The sequence below is a fragment of the Diabrotica virgifera genome, chromosome 4 (genome assembly GCF_917563875.1).
Source record: "Diabrotica virgifera virgifera chromosome 4, PGI_DIABVI_V3a".
Lineage (NCBI taxonomy): Eukaryota > Metazoa > Arthropoda > Insecta > Coleoptera > Chrysomelidae > Diabrotica > Diabrotica virgifera.
Window position 1 is genome coordinate 25,119,339 of NC_065446.1, and position 20,535 is coordinate 25,139,873.

General features: G+C 32.8%; 1 protein-coding gene across 4 annotated transcripts in view; it reads right to left on the bottom strand.

The window, feature by feature from the left end:
• The window catches only part of LOC114334865 (protein doublesex), a 773,059-nt gene that overhangs the window by 236,161 nt on the left and 516,363 nt on the right, over nt 1-20,535 (bottom strand). For all 4 annotated transcript variants that reach the window (XR_007697668.1, XR_007697669.1, XM_050649067.1 and 1 more), the window contains exon 2: nt 4,227-4,370. Coding sequence is in view for 2 of the 4 variants with exons in the window: in XM_050649067.1 (XP_050505024.1) it covers nt 4,227-4,370 (144 nt within the window). In the remaining 2 variants the exon portion in view is untranslated. The remainder of the gene's footprint in view (nt 1-4,226; nt 4,371-20,535) is intronic.

Consider the following 20,535-nt stretch of genomic DNA (forward strand, 5'->3'; position numbering starts at 1 on the left):
TTTTTGAAAATAGGGCAAAAACATTGGATGGACACGCATAATTAAAAATTAAAATAACAACGGTGTAAATTTAAGTAGACCCGATCAGTCTGCAGAATCTTGAATATGAATGTTTAAACTACAACCCAAGTACTTGGTAACCTCAAACTAATTCAAATATGAGTTTTTAAGCCTTGAAAATGCGTATTTTCGCATTTTTCAGTTTTTAAATCGCCTATAACTCGAACACTATCAATTTTTGAGAAAACTCATAAGATATTAACTTTTTTGTTTAGAATGACCCAAAAAACCTTAACAAATATTTTTTTCAAAAAAAGGTGATCTTTTACATTTGTTTAAAAGAACTGTTTAAATAATTTCTGCAAAAAAAATTTTGCCCGGCACCCTTCAGATTTGTTTAAAGGGGACATTTTTGAATAGGAATCCACAAAGAAACCGAAGCAGAAATTTTTTCAGACGAGTGGTTCTCACCACATGGACTACAAGAGAACCTTCAACCTCCCCCTGCAACCCTAGGGAAAAGCACACTTCGCATTATTTTAATTCGGCACAAATTTTCCGCAAAACCGAGGTCCGTTGATAAAAATCGGAAGTTAACATATTGTTATCGTGGTACACTGGACTAAATGTACTAATTTTTTAGTTCAAGTAATGAAGCTTAAAATAGGACAAAACCTAGCAATTTTTACAGAATGGATCAATTTGCTTGAAAATTTGAGAATAGGTAGTGGATAGTCCAAGGATCAAAATCTATATGATGCGGAAAGGCGATTTTACCATGGGGGTGGAAATTTTTTATTATATTTTGACCACAAAAGTTGGTAAAAACATTCATTCTAAGCAAAAAACGTTCTACACATTTTTTTGATAAAATTAAATGTTTTCGATTTATTCCCTATCGAAAGTGTTAGTTTTATATCGAAAAAGTCAATGTTTTTAATAAATTTTCTGCTAATAACTTCAAAAGTTTTCGTTTTATCAAAACAACTTTACTTGGCAAAAGTGTACCTTTTGAAAAAATAAACAAAACTGTTTTTTTTTAATTTTCTATAAGACCAATAGCAATCGAGCTATATGTTATTATATCTTAGCTCTTCTTCGTCAAATGCTAAATATTGTAGTTTCAAAGTCAAAAGACAGGAAAACTATGCATTTTTCGAGGATAACTTGTTCAAACTGATTTATAGTATTTAAAAATATATATCTCCAGAAATAAAAAAAGTCTCTAGCTCAAAAATTAAGTGACTTATAATGAAAAGAATCTCAGTCCCTTTTTTTTCAGCGAAAAAGTGATCGGAAGCAACCCCCTAATCACCACCCTAATTAAAATTTGACATTGACTTTATTTGGTCTTCTTTATTTATGTATTAATAATAGTTCTAGAAGTTTGACCGGCTTAGAATGATTAGTTTAAAAAAAAATGGAGTTAAAAGCGAATAACGAATTTTCGTAGTTTGGAAAAAATGACCTTTTCTTCAGAATAGAAAGATTAGAATCAGAGATACGAAAAAATGTTTAAATATGAAAGTAGCTTATTTAATTCCCAAGAATCTGATTTGCAAAAATTTTTTCTACGGCAAAAATTGAGTAAGCTATTGACAATTAAAACTTGTAATAACATGCAAAAACCACCTTTACCAACCCTTTCAAAGTCACCTCTTTTTGCGACTGAGCATTCTAAAAAGATTTAATATTAACAGACTTATAGATCTTGTAATAACCTACAAAATTCTTTTTTATTAAAATTTTTAAAGTAAAAAATAAAAAAGTTACGGTTAAAAAATCAAAATTTAAAAAAAAAAAAAAGGGAGAAATCCATTTTGAAGCATAATAATGTAAATTAGCGGTGCTTTTATCATTGGCCTTATTCATTTTTCTTTATTTATGTATTATTAATAGATTACAGAAGTTTGACTGGATTAGAATGATAAGTTTTTAAAAAACTGGAGTTAAAAGTGAATAACGAATTTTTGTAGTTTGGTAAAAATGCCATTTTCTTCAAAATAGAAAGATTAACATCAGAGATACGAAAACATGTTTAAATATGAAATTGTAGGTTACTTAATTCCCAAGAACTTGGTCTGAAAAAATTTTTCTACGACAAAAATTGAGTGAATCGTAAATGGGTATATCGAAAAACATTGATTTTTTTATATAAAACTAACCCTTTCGATAGCGAATAAACCGAAAACTATTAATTTTATCAAAAAAATGTATAGAACATTTTTTGCTTAAAATGAATTTTTGTATCAACTTTTGCGGTCAAAAATATAATAAAAAATTTCCACCCCCGAGATGGGGTGGCAAACACCCTCATGGTAAAAGCGCCTTTTGGCATCATATAGATTTTGATCCTTGGACTATCCACTCCTTATTCTCAAATTTTCAAGCAAATCGATCCATTCTGTAAAAATTGCGAGGTGAAAAGCTTCGGTTCCTGGACTATTTATAATAAATTAATAATGAATTTTTGCACCATTGGATTTAAAATTTGACGATGGGGTAGAAATTATCCTCTGTGGTGAATACAAGTACCTTGGCATAAAGATAACTTGCCATAATATAGATTTGACACTCGATGATGCTATAAAAGACAGAAACATACAGGGTAGAAAACACATATCCATGATGAACGGCATTCTGTAGGACCAAGCAATATCTAAAGCGAACAAACAGCTCATATACAATACCACACTTAAAAGTGTAATCACATATGGCAGTGAAGTTTGGCCACTGAAACAAAGAACAGAGAAAGTGTTACTAGTACAGAAAAGGACTGCTGGAGAAAAGCAGCAGGCAAATCAAGAAGAGATCGGATATCAAATGAGAGAATACGAGAAAATAAATGATGGGAGTCACACATACAATAGTTGATGACATGGTACGGCCATGTACAGAGAATGCCACATGACAGGATGGCTAAACACATTTTGGCGTAGGCACCGCAAAGGAGAAGAAAAAGAGGAAGGCCGAGAAGGAGCTGGAGGCTGGAGGGAGAAAATTGAAAAACAACTAGAGGAATGAGAAATCCCTCCAGGTCTATGGTTAAACAGAGAAAAATGGCAGTTAGGAGTCGGAAGTCCGAAGGCGTTGGTGAACACTGTAAACCGATAATAGTACTAATTACAATGTTAAGAATCGCTCGATTTATAATTATTATTCTTCCAATATTGTAATAAAGACACGGGGCATAATATACTCCAAATTTATTTTCCGTCAACATCAACTTAGTAAAATCAAAAAATCCAAAAACTTCTAAGTAATACGACATTATGATATGAATGTAATGGTTAATGGTTTTAATTATTTAATACACTATGAACTTTGTTATACATATTCATATGTATAACATATTCAAGTTCGGTTCAAATAGACTTTTAACTAAGCGTACAAAAGTACCTACGCCTACGACTATTGCTTTGTTATTACATTTACCTAATTAATCTTACTTGTAGTAGTGCAATCATTGAAGGTTTTCACCTCCGATTTCGTTTAACGTTCAAGGATTTTCATAAAAATTGGTGAATAGTTAGAGGGTACCTCATAAAACAAAAGTGGCGTGGTGCCAACTTGCGCTTTTACCCTAAAGGTAGATGCCAACCCTTCTCGGGGGATGATTTGATTGAAGATGGCCCCATAACTCGATAGAAGGACAAATTCTAAGCAAAATTTATTATATGGTATAATACATATTATATTATAATCGCCAGGGTAAAAGCGCAAGTTGGAGCCATGCCACTTTTGTTTCTTGAGGTATCCTCTAACCACTCACCAATTTTCATGAAAACGATGGAGGTTCACCGAAATCAGAGGTAATGCCTCATATCCACCTTCAGTGACTGCAGCTTAGATACATAACATGACACATATCTTGTAAATTAACTGATTTAGTATTAAATATTACATAGAAATTTTTAAAATATTATTAACAGGTTGACTGTCAGCCTGGTTTTCCCTGCATTGTCAAAAGAGTCATTTGAGTAGGTACCATATATGGTACTAAGTCTAGAAAATAAACTGAAATATTGAGTGCCAAATTTGGTACTCCGTATAACTTAAAAAACTAACAAATAAAAATTATTGTCATGGTCTCATGGATCAACACGCTCTAGAATTGCTGCAGCATAAATGGTAAGTTAACTGTGTACCATATTAAATTTGGTAGTCATGGCAGTCAACCTGTTTTAACTATTACTATATCTTTGAAAAAAGAAACCGATACTAACCTTCATCTATTCTCCGTGATGCCTCTTCCAGATCCGCCCTCGCATCTTTGAGGATGGCATACATTAACGGCATCATTTCCCAGGGGTACTTAAACCTTTCTAGTAATTTTTGGCAGTCTTCTAGAAGGTCTGAACTTTGGTGTTCTGCAACAAAAATTACATTTAGTAAAGGCAAAAACCTAAACAAAAATGTTCGAATAAATATTAGGCCTGGATCCCGCGTACCAAAAAAAGTTGATTAATAGCAAGCTGAAAAAACCCAGTTAATATGTTAAGCTTAAATATTGGTTAATATGAATTTGAAAAGGAAGACCATTTTAAATATCTTGGAGTCTCAGTTAATGGAACTAATGATAGAAGTATCGAAATTAATGAAAGAATCCAGGCAGGAAACAGAACCTATTGGAAATACAGTAACTTCCTCAAAGATAAGAAGCTTACTCAGAATACAAAACTGAAAATTTACCAAGCAGCAATTAGACCAGTAATCACATATGGTGCTGAAGTAATGTGTCTGACACAAAAAGAGGAAGAAAGATTGAGGATGCTAGAAAAGAAAATAATTCGGAGGATAGCAGGACCACTAAACTTAGGTAATAATGAATTGAGAAAACTCATGATCCACGAAGTAAGAGAACTTCTGAAAGGAGAAGACATCGTGAGATTTATCAAGGCACAGAGACTCAGATGGATGGGACATATAGAAAGGAGAAATCCACAAGCCGTTATCAAGAAAATTTCCAAATGGAGACCTGTATCAGGCAGACCACGAGGAAGACCCAAAACTAGATGGAAGAACCAGATAGTGGAGGACCTGAAGAAGATGGGAGTCAGAGAATGGGTAACCAGAAGCAAAAACAGGAACGAATGGAGGAAAATTGTAGAAGATGCCAAGTCACACAACATACAACCAATTGTAAAACCAAAAGGTTAATGCGGATTGATTCACCGCGACAAACGAATCGGAAGAGCCCAAAGAGGGCGGCAATCACTCCGCTAGGAGTGTAAATGCCATGATGATGATGATGATGAATAGCAAGCTGAAAATTTGTTAATAGCTTAACTGTGTCTAGTCGGACATACTTTGATGTATAGGAGCACTGGAACAGGGGAAGTTTTAATTATGGAACAGGTTAAAAATTTGGAACGTCGTACTACGAAAACGTCCCATGTATTTTGTCGGACAGAACTTCCAATTGATTTGTTACCCTTTCATTAAACTGTCATGCAAAAATGAGACTGATAATATCAGTCTCATATCAGTGATAAATATTATTTATCACCAACTGGGCATTTTAATAAGTCCGACACGTGGAATATGTTAAATGACAGGAATTATGTTGGTGATAAATAGCGGCCTTATTTTTGCAATAGAGTTTATTGAAAGGGTAACAAATCAATTGGAAGTTCGGTCCGACAAAATACATTGGACGTTTTCGTAGTATGACGTTCCAAATTTTTAGCCTGTTCCACAATTAAAACTTCCCCTGTTCCAGTGTTCCCATACATCAAATTGTGTCCGACTAGACCACGTTAAGCTAATAACAAATTTTCAGCTTGCTTTAATCAACTTTTTTTTGTGCGCGGCATCCAGGCCTATATTCGAACGTATATAAAAACCATGTAAAGAAATATGTACATATTTTTTTCAATTGTGTAACTTAACCCCCAGCAACGTTGTAAACATTGTAAATGTAAAACACTGTAATAGTCCGTTCTTTAACGGTAAAACATTGCAAAACCTCTAAATTTTAAAGAACCGCTTGGATTGACATGAAATTTGGCATACACATAGCTAACAAGTCAAAGAAAAAAAGTGATATTGTGCCGATATGTGCTTTTGCCCTGGGGGTGGTTTTCACCCCCTCTTGGGGGTGAAAAAATATTCGTCCAAAGAAAGTCAGGAAATGGAAGTCAATACTTTTCGAGTTATTTGGCAGTGAATATGTTCATTTTTTCAACAAAATAACCACGCTTTTAGACGGTTTCTCGCAAATAATTCAAATAGTAAGTATTTTGTCGAAAAAACATTCTTAGCAAAAATATAGCCTGTAAAAATTTTTAAAAAATTGTGTATATATCACGTCTCTAGACCTAGTAGAAGCAGAGTTATAGCTAATGAAAAATAGGTTCATATTCGTCAAATTCCAAATGGAATACTTTAACGTGAAATAACCAAAAATGAAGCACATTTCGGGGAAAACTCATTAAAACTTATTTAAAGTGTTTAAAGAAAGCTTCATTTTTGTTTCATAAAAAAAATTTCTAGCAACAAAATTAAACAAGGTACGCTCAAAATAGAGTTAATCCCTTTTGGTTTTGGTAAAAAAATCGAGAAAATCACCCCCTAATTAGTATCTTAAATGAACTTAAACGTTACGCCTTTAAAAGTTTCTTGACTCGTGTATATATTGTTAATATGATCTGTAAGTTTCATCGGTTCAAAGTCTTTATTATTGAAAGGGCTGTAGTTAAAAGGGGTTGAACGAGTCACTGATCACGAATGTATGCAAATTTAGAAACACCAAATCTCCAAATCTTAATCAATTTTTGTCTAACAGAAAAACAAAAAAAATACATGATATTCAGAAAAGCAAATCTGACTTTTTTGTTTTTCAAGATTTTTAGTATCTCTAACAATTTTTAAGTTATTTTGAAAAAAAAGCATATTTTTCAAAATTTAAATTTTTAAAAATTTTATTTTGAAACCAAATTTTTTCAAAAATAAGCACTTACATTGATGAAACTTACAGATCATATAAACACAAAATAAGTAAAATAATTTGTGGAGCGGTAACGATTAATTTAATTTAAGTTGCTAATTAGGGGGTGATCTTCCCGATTTTTTTTGCAAAAACAAAAGGGGCCGACTTTATTTTTAGCGTAACTTGCTTAAATTTGATGCTAGAAACTTTTTGTAAAAACAGAAATAAAGCTTTTTTTAAACACTTTAAAAAAGTTATAATAGGTTTTCCCCCAAAAAGTGCTTATTTTTTTGGATATTTCACGTCGAAATATTCTATTTGAAATTTGGTGAATATGAATCTATTTTTCATTGGCTATAACTATGGTTCTACGAGATCCAGAGACCTAACGCGTACACCATTTTTTTTAGTTTGTTATAGGCTATATTTTTACTAGGAACGTTTTTTTCGACAAAATACTTACTTTTTGAGTTATTTGCGAAAAACCGTCTAAAAATGTGGTTATTTTGTTGAAAAATGAATATATTCACTTGCAAATAACTCGAAAACTGTTGACTTGGCGATAAAGCTCTATAGAACAAAAGTTACTTAAAATTAGTCACTTTACCCATTTCCAGACTTAGTTTGGACATATATTTTTTCACCCCCAAGAGGGGGTGAAAGTCACCCCCAGGGCAAAAGCACACATCGGCACACTATCACTTTTTTTCTTTGACATGTAAGCTATACGTATGCCAAATTTCATGTCAATCCAAGCGGTTCTTTAAAATTTAGAGCAAAAACCGTGAAAGAATGGACTATAATAGTGTTACTGTTAAGTAGGTAGCTATAACACAGGCCTACAGTGTTTTTGGTGCCAAAGTGTTTAGAGCTGATTTTAGGTATATTTGGGGTGCTGATTCCGAATATACCTTCAGTTTTGCCCTATCAGCTCTAGTTTTCAAGATAACATATGCCATGCTAGCTTTTATGCATTAAACTACGCATACGCTGATATGGATATACTAAATTGAAATAAAAATCACACAATTAAAAAATACGTATATTTTAAGCCATTTAACTACAATAAAACCCTTTGTACAATGAAACAGATATACAGTTTGTTTTGAGAAAAAACTAACCAAATAGAAAAAAAACTTTACTTGACGTAACGAAAGCTTTGCTTGCGTGATTTCCTGGAATGAACTTTTAAACAGTCTCTGCTCAAACTCCAGCAAAAATCTGCCAGCATATGAGTGTCCCATCTTCCTTGGTAGCAGTTATTCATGATTTTTATGTCTTGGTGAAATCTCTCACCTTGCTCCTCACTTGTGTCACCTAAGTTTTCAGGGAAACGGTCCAGTTGGCTGTGAAGATAGTGGACTTTGATGCTCATATTACATCCAAGTGATTGGAAGTTATTCAGCAAACGGTTTACCAGCTCAGCATAGTTTTCACTTTTGTGATTTCCCAGAAAATTTTTCATAATGTCCACAAATGAAAGCCAAGCTTTTTTCTCTGCCTCATTCATTGACCTCACAAAAACCGGATCCTTTGTAAGAAGTCTGACTGTGGTCCATCAAAGATTCCAGCTTGAAGTTTTTCCGTACTTATCTGGGGCAGCTTCCTTCCTATGTAGGCAAAGCATGGTCCATTAGAATCAAGTGCCTTAACGAATTGCTTTAGACCTAACTTAATATGAAGAGGTGGTAAGATTATTTTCTCTGATTTGACTAAAAACTGGTAATGAACCGACTTGTAATGCATAAATAAGGCATAATACAGTGAGAACAACAAATATACTGAGGAAGAAGTTTAATTAACAATGTACATGCCTTTAAATAGCATATTCTTCATTATCCCAAACATTAAAACTACAAATTTCGGAATGTGCCATATCCAGAAAACTAGAGCTGATACAAAAAAAACGGAATCCATATTTCGATTTATCGCCCCTAATATAGTAAAAATCAGCTTAAAGATTCACGGCACCAAAACAAAATTTTTTTTCTGTAGACCTGTGTAATCTATAATGTGTGCCTAAAAAGAAATATGTTTCGCAAACACTTTCTCTTCAAGTATCACTCACTCACTTTCACCCTCTAAATACGTTGGCAACATGCCCTTTTTAGAGTCAGTGCGATCTCAGTCTAGATCCAAGCAACACCCCGTTGCCGGACTATCTCTCATAAGCAGTGGCAGATCTACGGGGAAGGAAAATTAAGAAATTTCCCCCCAACAAGTTCCAAAATTAAAGAAATAAATATTGTTGAAACGTAAAAATATATTAGCTGACATGAAACTTAAACCAAAAAGAAAGACAAATTCAACCCAATAAACACGCAAGTTGGGAAAATTAAGGGAATTAAGGGTTTATCTTTTTTACGTCTCTTGGTTGGTGTTTCTTTGCAAGTTCCCCCTAAGGCAAATTTCCCCTCCCAAGGTAAATGTCTTGATCCGCCAATGCTCAAAAGTGTGAGCAAAGCAAAAGCAGTCAAGGAATTTTACATCACTCTCTAAAGTGTAAAAAGAAAAAGAAGACTCAACCTTCATTGTGCTTCAATAAAGTCTTACTCCAATTAGAAAACCAATCAAATTACAAGTAAGTGTCAATAGTGCCCTTTTTTGTGCGAACAAGTGTTAGAAGCTCCATCGCCTTTAGGTGAAGCCAAGCAATGTTGCCACGTTCTCCTCACACCACCGTAGCCAGGACCTGCGTCCCAGTAAAGTATTTTTCATAGACAATAGTGCACACAGAGAAATTTGGAAGACTCATTTTTAATAGTAAGTACTTGCAGGTACATAGTACTTTTTGTTCCTCGTGTAATCTCCTTTTTTTGTGCTCCATTTTGTATTGAGATGCTACAATAAATAGTCATTACCCTTGTAAAAGCTCTTTTTAAAATCATAGTATGTATTATAAATCCCTCTATAGGGCATTCCAACATGCTTTCAAAATTAAATCAATATGGCGGCTGGGAGGCAAACATAAATGTTATTCTGTTAGTTATTTATGCATTTGAGGTCAATGTACTTGTAAGACTAAGTTTTCAATCTAATGGCATATAAAACAACATAATGTTACTCTACATTCCACCAGACTGAAAACAATGGGAACCTTCTCTGGTTACACCTTCCAGCCTTCTAAAATTGGCAAGCCATAACGGATACCGAGACTAAGGAAGATGAGGGAATTTTACAATTTATAATTCACGTCCCATCTGCACAGCGCGGTAAAGTTCCAACGAGAATGGTTCCCTTCGTACTCCAATTAGAGTAAACATGTAAATCAAAAATGAATAACCATTTTCAATTTTGTTGCAAAACGAAAATACAGCCGCACCATATTCTAGTATTGAAGTCCAATCAGAGAGTGCAGCAAGTACCTCTACCGGTTTCGAAACTTATTAGTCTCTCATCAGGAGGCACATATGCTGCTCTCTCTGATCCAACCAAAATAAACCCCGGCGTGCAGTCACGGATTGCAACGAACGAAATGGTATAGATGCCCTAGCAGCAACTGCTATTAAAAGACTAAGTTTTCAATATAATGGCATATAAAACAACATAATGTTACTCTACATCCCACCAGACTGAAAACAATGGGAACCTTCTCTGGTTACACCTCCGAGGCTCCTACAATTTGCAAGCTTTGGAGCAATTTCACAATTGCACAATTTTACAATTATAAATTGTAAAATTACCTCATCTTCCTTAGTCTCAGCATCCGTTATGGCCGTTAGGAATATTACGAATGAGAGTTGGTGGTGGAAAATTGATTTGTGAATCTGGAAGGGATATTTAGAAAGTAGGGGAATGGATGACAAAGTGAGAGCAGAATGTTTTGAGCTGTCGAGAAGTGAAGTCGAGTAGTGGACGGTAGTGTTCGAGGAGTGAGAAAGCCGGTGTAGTTCCGTGAGTGTGGAGTATCTATCGTGGAACGAGAAGTAGGCCAGGTCGAGAGTAAAAGAACCTCCTTGAGCCCAGAGTGTCCCGGTAGCTGATAGCAGTTTCGAAAAAGGTAGAACACAGCATCACGACAAAAGCAGGAACGAGAGCTATTCGAGCTAGTTTTTCAAAGGAGAACATCACTGGAAGCCAGGACGAGGTTTGATCGCAGCCAAGGATAGCAGGAAAGGGTCTTGTGTGAGGACATTTTCAGTTCACCAGGAAAAGGTCAGTCTCATTTGTTTGGACATGAATGTATGGGTTTTCGTATTAAATTCCACATAAAAAATTGAATAACATAATCAATAATATCAGAAAAGCTTCATCAAACTTAAATAGAGTTGTTCCTAATAACTCCTAATAGTTAAATGTTAATAAAAACTTTCAATTGAAAACCAAAAGGAAATAAGATTCCCATTTGTAAATGTTATGTTTAAGAATAATAAGAAATAGCAAATATTAAGCATTGATTGCCTTTTTAAATAAAATAAAAAATATTTTGATTATAATTGTAACCCATATGTGTATTTTTTTTACTCTTTTCTTTTCTATCCCGATTAGGAACCATTAAGAAATATTTAGAAGCCACGGAAGTAAGTAATTAATTTATAATTCGCCCTGAGATTGAAAACATATTGATATGTGATCTGGTTAATTAATTAGATTAGTATTAATACATTGATTAAATTAAGTAACATATAAGAATATTATCTCATATCAATAATAAAGATCACATCAGTATATACTGCATATATTTTTTCAGATACATAGGTATATAAGACAATAATACGACCAGCAGTCGCGTATGGAAGCGAAACATACGGAAGAGACATAAATAAATTGCTGTTGTGGGAACGTAAAATCCTTTGAATGATTACCCAAGTAGCACAATAAAAACATTTTAGTTTTATTTAAGGTTTATAAAGGTTTTATTGTGGTAAATAAGAAGATAATGGTTTTAAAGTTACCTTGTAGATATACTACCAGAACTTTAAAACTGTTAAGCATTTGTCACTAGTTTTAAAGTATCTAATAAGAGTATCAAATAAGACTAATTGATCTTAATAGATAATTTGTCTTTTGTAGTTTTAAAATGCTTTATCCTCAGTTCCCTTCAAAACTAATCAGTTTTTATTATGAAGAACTTCCGGACTATTTGGTTTTATTAGATTCTAGTTTGTGACTTTTTAGTTTTATTGCAGTTTTAAAGATTATTCTGATGTAACTTATAAAACCTCTTATTAAAACTACTTGATCTCAAGACTATTATGTCAGTAAATCATATGCCTCAAAACGATTTTTTTAGTTTTCTTTAAAGTTGCTTTCTTAAAACCCATTATCAGGCTATATTAAAACCAAACGCTCTTAACTGAATCAATTTGGTTATCGTAAAGACAACACTATGCTACTTGTTAGAAACAATAAAACTAAACTCGTCCCCTCTTCTTTCATGTCCAAAATGGTCGGCCATTTGTTTTAGAGCGAAACAGTGGTGCAAAAAGTGGAAGTACAGTTAGTACGGAAGAAATAAGTCGCAAGTACTCAAAATATAAACGAACTGGTCATTACGGCTTATTTTTCAAAGAATACAACACAAGCAGCAATACGACGCCTCGATTTTAAGGTTAGATTCACATTAAAACCGAGTGGCATTATTGACAGCAGCATTAAAACTAAACGGTTTTAATTCCAAGGCAACCTTGCTTTCATGTAGGATATATGCTCTTGGAAAGGTATAAAATAAAACCATTTGATCTTAACAATTCTCTGTCGATAGACTAAATAGTTTTAATTGGTTTTCGGCCATATTGCTTTCTGGAGATGCTGAAAGCCATGATAGATTACAATATAAGGCTTACATAAAAATTATAAATAAGCGACCTAAAGACATGAATTCGATTTATTATAACATTAAAACATTAAAATTGAAGATAAAATTATTTTTCTTTCATATTAATATTTTTGGGATTTAAATTGTTTTATTATTACTATTATTTTTTAATCGCCAAAAGTCAGAAACTTTAGGGCGCGTGAGTTATTTAGATCTATTTTTGTTAACATTATCAATAAAGTTGGGTGCGCAAGTGTTTCTCTACCTTGACAGTCCGAAATAACCAAGTACTTTTTATTATTTTATGGTTACAAATACGTATCTACTTATCAAAACACATGTACAAATTTGTTGGCCTGTATGAAGTATATGGGTTTAAAGAATCATTTAAATTAAAATTGTCTTTAAAAGTCTCAATTTAAGAAACCTTTTTAAGTTTGCTATAAAACTGCCTGCACTTAAAGTGTCTTTTAACATGGTTTTAAAAGCACCTTCACAGTAGCTTTAAAACCAGTTGCTTAAGAAAACAAAGTTTTAAGAAGGTTTTTATTTTTGGTTTTATTGACCTCTTTCAGTGTGGGCCTTTTTATGCTGAAACCGGTTTTATTGCAACCTTAAGGTTTACTTAAAAACCAATTGGTTTTAATTTTAGTTTTATTCTACAGTTTTAAAGCATCCTTAAAAGACAAATATGATTTGAGAGAGCGACAAATAAATGAAGGCGCAGATACAATAATTGTGCAGATGAGTTAGAGTTTAGAGTGTTAGATTATCTCTTGGGAAAGGAAGATCATATATTATTTATAAAAGGCAATAGACTCATGTAGGCAGGGAATGTGAAACGCAGTAACGACAGTCACCTTATAATGTGTTTTGGTAAAGGCTAGATGGGAGAAAATCTGTATGACGGCCTAGGAAAAGGTGGAAAAATGCAGTCAGAGAAGATCTGGAGAATATAGGAGTGAGACAATGAGGAATAGTGGCACAGGACAGGCAAACATGGAAGGCAATAGTAAACGCTTTAAAGACTCACGAAGAGTTGTGTACCATTTTTCCATGCTGAAGTCCGAGACCGAGACTAACATCACCCAAGAATAAAAAAAATATTGTTTCATTCACCATAAAATTAAAATGTATAGTCCGTCTAGAAAGTATCCGGAAAAAAGAAAGCAGAATTATAATTTTACGGTATTCATTTCTATCACTTGAAATATAAAATTTCAACAAATAATTCATCTTATTTACTTATACAACCTCCATTTAAATCTAAACTCTTAACTAAACGTCCAGGTTTACCCGAAACTAGGTCAAGGTCATAATTTTCGGTAATGGTGTTTCAGGCCTGTAAAACTGACCGAATTAAACCTTCTTTATCTCGTGGCGCTACTCGCTCCACTTCAATCTTCATCAGTCCCCATATGTTTTCAATGGGGCTAAGATCTGGAGATGCTGTGGGCACGGAATTGTTGCCAATTCGTGTTCTTGCATCCAAGCTTGAATATAAGCAGAAGTATGGCATCTTGCATTATCTTCCTGAAATCGCCACCCCTCTGGATGTAAAACATGAGCCGTTTCAAGAAGAAAACCATTTAGGATGTCACAATATTGCGTACTATCAACAGTACCATTAACTATACAGAGAGGTGTAGCATCACGCTGAGATATTGCTCCCCAAACCATTATTTTAGTGAGCAATTTGGAAATTTGAACGGTAACATTTTCTCTTGATATAAAGCTGGAAACAATTTTCATCAGATATAAAGACATTATTAAAATTATCTTCTCGAAAACGTTGACAAAAATCTATTCTTCGTTGCCTTTGCAGAGGTGTCATTGTAGGGATTTTTTTTATTCCTTGATATGTAGCCTTGCTTTTTCAGTGACATGCGGACAGTTTCTGGGCACACTTTTATTCTTCGTTGATTTCCAAATGTGTTCGCTAATTTTCGAAATCCTGGGCGCGGATTTTGTCGTCCTAAAGCCACTAAAGCAGGGGTTGTCAATCTGTGGTACATGTACCACTGATGGTACGTCTCATTATTTGGGGTGGTACACAAAATACAAAAACACAGCAAAAATCCAGCATATTCGTAGTTAGTTAGATTACCTAGATCGATAGGTATTTTAGTTAGGTGGTACCAAGAATAATTTTAAAAGAATTTTGAGGTACATGACTCAAAAACATTGAAAACCGCTGCACTAAAGCATTTAAATTATTTCCGCGAATCTTACGCGGTCTACCCGAAACTAGTCTATGTCTCATATCTATGCCATTTTTATCCTCTTTATTGTCTCATACACTGCACTTTTTCAGAGTTCAGTCAATGGCACTAATTTTTTATTCTAAACAAATATTCCACCACTTTTCTTTTTCTACTTGCGACATTATTTGACAAATCTTAAGTCTGTTTACAAACAACAATATTTGACAGATGGTGTTGTCATGCGATTTTGTCCATAACCTACTATCGGCACAACCTACTTGATGCATTACTTTTGTGTCTTAAAATGTTGCAAAAATACTCTGGGCTAATTAGCAAAATTCATGGAAAATTATTTACCAGCAATTTTATTGCTGGAATCGAATTATAAGATCCTATATATTAATAATATAGGTATGCAAAGTCCGCAGATAGTGTGCTACTTTTTTTATAAACAAAATGGCGCCGACAAATCGTATTTTTTTCAATTATTGCTCTATAACTCCGAAGATTTTAACTTAACAACAAAAACACCCAAATAAAAATTCACCGCAATTAAATGCTGCATAGAAATATGTTTTTCACGATTTGCTCCGACAAAAATTTTCGTCGGAAAATGCGGGTTTTCCTAATAACAACTATAATTTTCAAATAAAGTTTTAGGTAAGTAATTATTAATCAATAATTAAATAACTTAGTGACATCAAAGATTTCTTGGTATAGATTGTAATTCCAGAAGCCGGTGAAAATTAAACGAATATTTTAGCAACAATTCAATTGTTAATTCAAAATTTACGATCGCAATAATAACCAAAATAATCATGATACTTTGATCAAACTTATAAAGATGAGATGCTTGTTTAATATTTTATCGACAAAATGTAAATTTTTTTTTTGCATAATCTTTAAATTTTGAAAAGAAAATAGTTATAATACGTTGGTCTAATTAGTAAAGTACAAAGAAAGGTTATTTACCAGCAATTTTATTGCTTTAATCGAATTATAAGATCTTATATATTAATAATATAGGTATGCAAAGTCCACAGATAGTGTGCTGCTTTTTTTATAAACAAAATGGCGCCGACAAATCGTATTTTTTTCAATTATTGCTCTATAACTCCGAAGATTTTAACTTTACACCAAAAATACTCAAATAAAAATTCATCCCAATTTAATTCTACATAGAGGCATGTTTTTCCCGATTTGCTCCGACAAAAATTTTCCTCGGAAAATGTGGGTTTTCCCAACAAAATCTCGAATTTTCAAATAACTTTTTTGGGCCAGTAATTATTTATCAATAATTATATAGCTTGGTGAAATAAAAGCTTTCTTGGTATAGATTATAAATTCAGAAGCCGGTTAAAATGAAACGAATATTTTAGCAACAATTCAATTGTTAATTAACAATTTACAGTCGCAATAACAACCAAAATAATCATGAGACATTGATCAAACTTAGAAAGCTTATAAAGGTGTGATGCCTATTTAATATTTTGTCGACAAAATATAAATTTTTCATTTTTTTGCATAATCTTTAAATGTTTAAAAAAATTGTTATAAACAACTTAACATTTCTTAGAAATTGTTTATTATATTCTAATTTTAAAAAATACTTAAAATGCGTATTTCATAGGTCTTGAAAATGAATGCTTTAAAAAAAATTTTAAACCATTTGCAAAAAAGTTAGGAAATAGCAACATAAATATACGATATCTCCATTGTTTATAATTTGTTTTAATTGTTTCAAAGCTTAAAAGTAAGTCTATGGTACAATCTAATTACTCACAAAGAATGTCAAAAATTAGTGCAATGGTTATTAATCAAAGATTAAAAATACTTTTTTTGTAATTTTTAGCGCGAAAGTAGGCTTGATACAGAGCCGGAGATAAAATGTTCACTCGAAGCGACTGACACGCTTAAACTCGCGCGAGTTGTGTATGTGGGCGGGTAGCTACGGTACTGTATTTTTCTACTTTCGCGCGTGTAAATTACAAAAAAATATATTTTAAATCTTTAATTAAAATATAACCATTAAGCTGATAACCGATATTGTTTATAAATATTTAGCTTGTACTTTAAACTCACTTCTACGCTTTGAAAGAATTTAAAAAAATATTAACACCGCAGTAATCGTATGTTTACTTTGCTGTTTCATAACTTTTTTGCAAATGGTTGCAAAAAAGTTTTAAAGCATTCATTTTCAGTATATTGAAAATGCGCATTTTAGCTATTTTTTAAAATTATAATATAATAAAAACTTTCTGAGAAACGTTAATTTGTTTATAACTATTTTTTTAAACATTTAAAGATTATGCAAAAAAATAAAAAAATTATATTTTGTCGACAAAATGTTAAATAGGCATCTCATCTTTATAAGGTTTCAAAGTTTGATCAGTGCATTATAATTATTTTGGTTATTATTGCGACCGTAAATTATTAATTAACAATTGAATTGTTGTAAATATTCGTTTAATTTTCACCAGCTTCTGGAACTATAATCTAAACCAAGAAGGCTTTTAAGTCACCAAATTATTTAATTATTGGTAAATAATTACTTATCTAAAACTTTATTTGAAAATTAAAGATTTTGTTGGGAAAACCCGCATTTTCCGAGGAAAATTTTCGTCGGAGCAGATCGGGAAAAACACGTCTCTATGCAGAATTTAATCACGGTGAATGTTTATTTGAGTGTTTTTGTTGTAAAGTTAAAATCTTCGGAGTTCTAGAGCAATAATTGAAAAAAACACGATTTTCGGGCGCCATTTTGTTTATAAAAAAAGTAGCACACTATCTGAGGACTTTGCATACCTATATTATTAATATACAGGATCTTATAATTCGATTCCAGCAATAAAATTGCTGGTAAATAACTTTTCCCAAAAATGGCCTATTCTCCGATAATCAGCCCAGACTAAAAGAAAATCTATTAAAATTAGGAAAAATATAAAATTCCGGATACTTTCTAGACGGACTATATAACTATTAACATATAATTTATTAATTTATGCACTTACAAAATCTAATATGCATATTATAGATAATTTTGTTTATTTTAAATTCAAAATATGTGATATATTTCACTATTTCGCCGGTAAGTTATTCAGTCGGTATAGCAGTTTACTACTTCATTAATGAGTGATTAACTGACAGGACATAAAACATCAAAATCGTAAAAAAGTATTTATAGAATAGTTTATGTTTTGTTGAAAACACATCAGCCAATTAAATTAAGTACTTCAAAAATTGCCGAAGGTCGACCAAAATACCTATATTTCATTATCTGTATAAAGCGAAAAAATAACTAAGTTACAAAAAATAAGTAAAAGTAGATACCTATGTATTCAATAGAAGTAGGTACCTGTAATGTTAAATTATTAATATAATATTGTGTGGACTGTATTAGGTTTTGGTTCAAGGGAGATTAGATAGGGAGATATTATAGGTTTGTTCTAGCAAACAGTCAAACTAGTCAAAAACCGTCAGCAAACAGTTGGTCAGTGAGAGAACATAATAATACAGTCACCAGTGCTATCCCCTCTACTCACGCTGGTCCACTATTCGCTGATGGTTTCAAACCGTTTGAAACTGATGCTAGAACAAACCTTATGATACACAGATAATATCTAATTAAGTTTATAAAAAATCCAAAAAGTCACTGCTCACTAGCGTATTGATCAACATCACATATGCAGGTTTCACACGCAGATGATTCGCGTACGAAGTTGAATGGGCTTTAGCGGTTTTGTGTATAACGGAATAACTGTAGTTGTTCTGTTCTTCACTTTATTGTCTTTAGCGGATACGCGCGTTTTAAATTAGTTCATAAAGAGATAAAAGCATTTATTCAGCGATAGTTCAACCCAGATGAGCGTTAACTGTATTTTTGCGTGTTAACTAGCGAGGAGAGAAAATTGTGGTACTTTACCACGTGTTTATTGCCTTCAAGCGAAGAAGACAGAAAAGAGAACTGTCAACAATCGAGAGATGGCACTGTTTTAAAGTTATAAACAATGTTTTGGCTTATAAACAAATACAGTGAGCACATTTGAATTGGAATACATACATTTTCTTGAGAATGGGCGACTCTAGAGATAAATCCCGAAACAGATTTGAAATCCCGAAACAGATCAATTTTTATTTTTAAATTATAATTTTTTGGCATAAATAACATACTTACTAGTGACGTCATCCATCTAGGTGTGATGACGTAATCTAAATATTGGAATTAATTTAATTCAAAAAATTTTTAACCCTGTAGAAATAATTATGTTAATGTTTATAACAGTGAATAAAAAATTGAATAGCCTTTCGATTGAGGTATCACACGGCACATATTCTCATTTAAAAAAATCATTGATTACGTCATCATGCCCAGATGGATGACGTCACTAGTATGATTTATATACCAAAAAATTAGAATTTAAAAATTATAATCGACCTGTTTCGGGGTCTATCTCCAGAGACGCCTATTCTCGAGAAAATGAATTTATGCCAACTCAAACCTCCTCACTGTATTTGTTTATAAGCCAAAACATTGTTTATAAATTTAAAACAGTGCTGAGGCCGCTTAAATAATCCGATTTTAATTCTGTAAAGTGTTTTAGATAGGTAGAGAACCTATTTATATGTAAAAAAATTATCAAACTTCTAAATGGTCTACATTTTCTTCAGAAAATTTTTAAAAGATTTGAACTTTTTTTATAAAAATTTAGATTGCAAAATTATTCTGCAAAATCTGTAAAGTCGATTTTAATGAAATTTGGTATTTAAGTATCTAGTAAGAATTTTCTGAGCGAATTACGAAAGTTCTAAGTTCAACCAAAGTGGTTGAAAATCATTAAATAAAAACAGGCTTGTTTTGCCCCCTTATTTTGTATTTATTGCTATTTTGCAGAAATGGTAATAACTTAAGACATTTTTAACCAGTACCTAGTTTATCATTTAATTCATCATTCTCTTCATCATTCTCTTTGCCTTATCCCTATGCAGGGTCGGCTTCCCTAATTGCATTTCTCCACACAATTCTATCTTGGGTCATATCAATGTTAATCCCCTTTACCAACATGTCCTGCCCTATCGTCTCCCTCCAGGTCTTCTTTGGTCTTCCTCTCCTACTCCTTCCAGGAATCTGCACTTCAGCTATTCTTCGTATTGGGTGATTAACGTCTCGACGTTGAACATGACCAAACCATCTTAACCTATGCTCTCTCATTTTGGCATCAATTGGTGCCACACCTAGACTTCCCCTAATATACTCATTTCTAATTTTATCCTTCTTTGTCACTCCACTCATCCATCTAAGCATTCTCATTTCCGCCACATGCATTCGTTGTTCCTCTTTCTTTTTCACTGCCCAACATTCAGTTCCGTGCATCATAGCCGGTCTCATGGCTGTTTTATAGAATTTTCCCTTCAGCTTCATTGGAATTTTTCTGTCACACAATACACCACTCGCTTCTTTCCACTTCATCCATCCAGCCCTAATTCTATTGCATGCATCTCCATCTATTTCTCCATTACTCTGTAATACCGATCCTAGGTACTTAAAACTATTGCTTTTCACAATCATTTCACCATCCAAAGATACCATTTTATTTGTAGTAACTCCATCTTTAAATGAACATTCCAAATACTCTGTTTTTGTC